Consider the following 4,713-nt stretch of genomic DNA (forward strand, 5'->3'; position numbering starts at 1 on the left):
GTTGAGAAATGCAGTGCTGAAATTTGCGTGCTCACGAATCCTCTCATTATAACACACGAATTGTAGACATTATGAAAGAATCATTATGCATATATTTATTGTGTGATAACAGAGATTTGTGAGATTGCGATGAACTGAGATTATAAATGCAGCGCTCTTTGCTGGCATTCTGCCATGCCAAACCATGCACGCAGCTGCCGCTTGCTTTAGTTAAAAATAACAGTGTTCTGTGAATGTTGATGCTTTAATAACAAATATTTATCGGGAGCGTGTATGCTGGGATTTCATAAATTTCATGGAGAAAAAGTAACGTAACTAGTAATGTAACTAATTACTAATGACTTTTGAAATAAAGTAATCAGAACAGTAACGTGATTACTTTTAAAAGGAGTAATCAGTAATTTGATTACATTTTCAGAGTAACTTGCCCAACACTGCTTGTCAGTTCAGCCATATACATATCTGAGGACATTTCCATAGACATCTCTCAGGACAGGGAGGGTGTGTCTATCGGTGGGTCAAATTTGCAGTCATCATTATCTGGCCTCGTTTTTCTTACAGTAATTTTGCATGTGCTTATCTAGTTCGCACACAAAAACACCCGATAGCTAGCCAGCTGCCTTGGTGTCTTCAGTCAACACAGACAGCAACGAGGCATTCTAACTAAAATGGAAAGTCGTAAATGACTGATTTGAAAGGAGTCAACCTCACAGGAGAGAATCAACTTGCAACTGCTTTAAATAGAGTTTTGGTGTGTTCAAGTCATGTCGAGTAGATCATTTTTACGGGTAGAATGCACATGAATGCATCCACAATGTCGTAATTACGATTGGGAAACTCTGAGTTTCTGAGTTGTGAGCGTCTCGGTGATAAAATATGGGTTACGCAATAGATGCAGAATCTTGATATTGATGGTAAATTTGTTGAAATTCATGGAATGGAATTTTTTTTATTTACACGTATGTACAAAGTAGTTGCATGTTTAAAATATGGTATTATTGTACAATTACGATATAATACATAATGATTAAATTATAGCACCTTCATAAGTTAAATAAAAACCTAAAAAAGTAAAAACACACCTGATGCACATTCTTTATTCATCATTTTGTAGAAGTAGCTAAAAATCTTGCATTTGGCATCACAATTACAACTACATAACTCGTAAATACTAATTTGACTTTACCATGTGGCTAAGCTAAAAATGCAATACTCATAAAGCACAACCGCAAATCAAACTCTTAGATTAAAAATACATAAATATATCAGCTAAAATACTATTTCCAAAAAAACGAACCAATTGCAATGTATATATTTTTTTTTTAACTATTGCCTCATCCGCCATCTTGGATTTTCTTTTTCACTAAGTTAGCAATGCATTCTGGGACGTCTTTCTATTCATCAAAGAATCTAGAAAATTATGGCTTGCACACAAATATTAAGCAGCACCATCATTTTCAATCTTGATAATAATAAGAGATTTTTCTTGAACACCAAATCAGCATATTAGAATGATGTTTGAAGGATCTTGTGACACTGAAAACTGTAAAGTAATGTAAAGTAACTGACAGTAATGATGCTGAAAATGCAGCTTTGCCATCACAGGAATAAATAACATCTTAAAATATATTAAAAAAGAAAACAATTTTAAATTGTAATAATATTTCACAATATTACTGTTTTACTCCATTTTAGATCAAATAAATGCAGCCTTGGTGAGCAGAAGGAACTTTCAAGAACATTTTTAAAACCACAAACTTTTAAACGGTAGTTCAAATTAACTTTTGGAACTTTTGAACAATGCTGCTTTAGAAGCATCTCTCTACCATGAGAGAGATGTACATGTGGCAACCTCAGCAACTAACGATTAAGTTCTGAGACTTAACCACAAAGAAACCAACACCCAAAGGCAAGCCCAAAATTTGGCAGTCTAGGCAAAATTTGGGTGAGGCAGGCCAATTAGAAGAGACGTGCCCTACAGTTCTGGCTCCAATATTCAATAATCAACATCAGCATGGCATCTCCTTCTCATTTTCCTTTCTTTCAGAAACTACCTTGCTGTCTGTCACTACATGTCCACTGTTGTGGGCAGTGAGAGTGGGTGGATTGGAGATAAAAGATGAAAAGAAGAGCTAATAATCCATTCGAATTAACCTGTCCTGTTTCGCTGACTCACAACTGAGTCAGTGATACCAGCTTCAGGCTTTTGTTTGTGCAGTAGACACGGACATGCACCAAGTGAATGGACCTTTGTTAATCTGCATCTCAGACTGTGAAATCCTCTTTTTCCTTTCTGAATTTGTGAGGTTAAACCAGTAAGCTAATGAGAAACAGAAACATTTATTAAAAAAACATTATTAAAAAATTTAAAAAATTTATTAACAGAACAATGCGCCCAAAATCGCATCTGCTACATGCAGAAATTTAAATGTTACTTTCTATGAAATCACTGATGTTAATTCCAGTTGGTGACTGTGACCATTTAAACAAACTACAGTTGTTCATGTCAAGTCTGGTGGCAAAGTCTGCCAGCTAGTACTACAAATCTTTGAACTGCTCTTTCTTTTTGTTTGCTCACTCTTTCTCTAGTCTAGACTATTGCTGTCAGTGCTTTAGTGTCTCAGTAACAAACAATCAGAGCTGCTGTTTTGGCTGCACATTCAGCAGGTCTACAATTCCCTGCTAAACGGACTGGTCCACAACTATACAACTGTAATTAGAGTCCAAAAAGAGTTCTAAAAGAGTTGAAGTACCAACATGAAGTACCAACATATCAATATGGCATGAATCAAGACTGCTGAGCTGATCCAATATTGCTAATTAATTCGATTTTTACATTTGATTTATATATTACATTATGATTTAATTATTTTCTAGAAATAAACAATATATTGAATATACAAATCTAATTATATAAATTAAAATTAAATAAAATTCGATGAAAAAGTTCAAAAGAAAAAACTAGCTAGTTTGGGGATAATGATATATATATATATATATATATATATACAGTATATATATATATATAAATAAAATAAAATTATTTTGCATGATATTAAATGTGAAATTAGTAATATAATAAAAGTTGTAATGTGTGATTTTAATAGGTGGATACAGTCAAGAAGTCCAGAAGCACTGAGGTAGGATATTTGCTGTTTTTAAAACTAATTAATTAAATGTTAGCTAATAGTTTATTTATTAACTGCACCTTTATTGCTTTAAAAAAGTAACGGGACACCAATTTGTACCCTATTTATCGAAAAAGTCATTTTTTGCATGAGGCTGATGTTGAACTGAACTTGGACTCAAATGTTGTGTAGCTTGAAGACACTTTTCACCCACTGTTGGAACGCTACATTGTATCCATAGCAAAAATAAACATAAAAAATAAATAAACACTGAAGCCAAGGCCTACCTAGGACCATACAAATCTTTATTCATTCCAGAAAACATAAATACAATTGCTCTGCCTGAATTTACAAACATAAACTCTTCGTATGGGTTCATTTTAATGATGGAAAACACCGTCATTAACCAAAACTACAGTATTTCCACTCTATTCCTCAGCAGTTGTTTAGTTAACTGACTGATTGTTGGTGTACATGTTGGAAGTGTTTGTGTGTTACCCACCTTTGCCGATCTCCACAAAGCCAATAATGATGATGAGGCCCAGGGCGAGTAGCTTAGCAGCAGCAAAGGCATCTTGAACCCTTGTGGCGGCCTTCACGCTGTAGCAGTTGACAGCGGTCAACAACACTATAGGGAGAGATGGAGGGAGAAACAGAACGACAGGCACTTATTTTTAGTCTTTCACAACAGAGGCTCAGAGGAAGCTAACCTAAATACTTGGTAAACTAATTAGGCTAGAATTTGTCATCCACACTTTAACTCAGAGGAGGTGTCGTCCGCAAAGCGCTGTTTACATTGCAGCTATACACGTGGCAGCATGATCTGGTGTGCTACTTTTTTAAATGAAACAGCATGGCTGCCAAACTTATTAAGGTTGAATCGAAAAACAGACATCAAATAAAATTTGGTGAAAGAACTATCTGTCCGATCTTGAAAATGTCAGCACCACATGTAAGTTCAAATGAATAATTAATAATAGGAATATTATATGCTACAGCACACAATAATCTGCCTAATGGGGTTGGATTGTATTATAGGGTGGATCTGCAGATAATTATTACCTGAATCATACGCAAATGCCTCGCCCTACTTATTCAAGCCACTTGCAATTTTTGGCCACTTTGCCTTTTTTTTCAATGCGATTAACAGAAATCCTACTGTGTCACACAATATACTGAATAAGACTGATTGGCTTTGTTGGGGTGGATAGCCTTGTGGGCAATGATTTGGGGAAACAAATCTAATTGCATTTTTTAATTGCAAATTTAAATGTTTTTATTTAAATTTAACAGAGCTCTATGTCTGCTATGCATGTTTTCTTCTTCTTTTTTCGAAATTTGAGGTAAAAAAAACTTGAGTTGTCTCAGGCCACATTTACACTGCTGTTTTACACTGACAATAATAACAACAATATAATATGAATAACAATAATTAATATTATTAGTATTATTTTATTACATTATTAAAACTAAGCAAATCAATAAATAAATATATTACTATAGTAATACTTTTTACTGTAAAATAAAGTGTATAATAATAATTATTATTATTATTATTTAATTTTACAACAGTACAATTTTAATA

General features: G+C 33.8%; 1 protein-coding gene across 1 annotated transcript in view; it reads right to left on the bottom strand.

Annotated features, from left to right (window-relative positions):
- Positions 1-4,713, bottom strand: part of LOC107654150 (large neutral amino acids transporter small subunit 1-like) — a 21,090-nt gene that overhangs the window by 13,219 nt on the left and 3,158 nt on the right. The window contains exon 2 of the mRNA XM_016441095.1: positions 3,631-3,756. Coding sequence (XP_016296581.1) covers positions 3,631-3,756 — 126 coding nt within the window. The remainder of the gene's footprint in view (positions 1-3,630; positions 3,757-4,713) is intronic.

Source organism: Sinocyclocheilus anshuiensis, unplaced genomic scaffold (genome assembly GCF_001515605.1).
Source record: "Sinocyclocheilus anshuiensis isolate Anshui unplaced genomic scaffold, SAMN03320099.WGS_v1.1 scaffold115, whole genome shotgun sequence".
In the NCBI taxonomy this organism is placed as follows: domain Eukaryota; kingdom Metazoa; phylum Chordata; class Actinopteri; order Cypriniformes; family Cyprinidae; genus Sinocyclocheilus; species Sinocyclocheilus anshuiensis.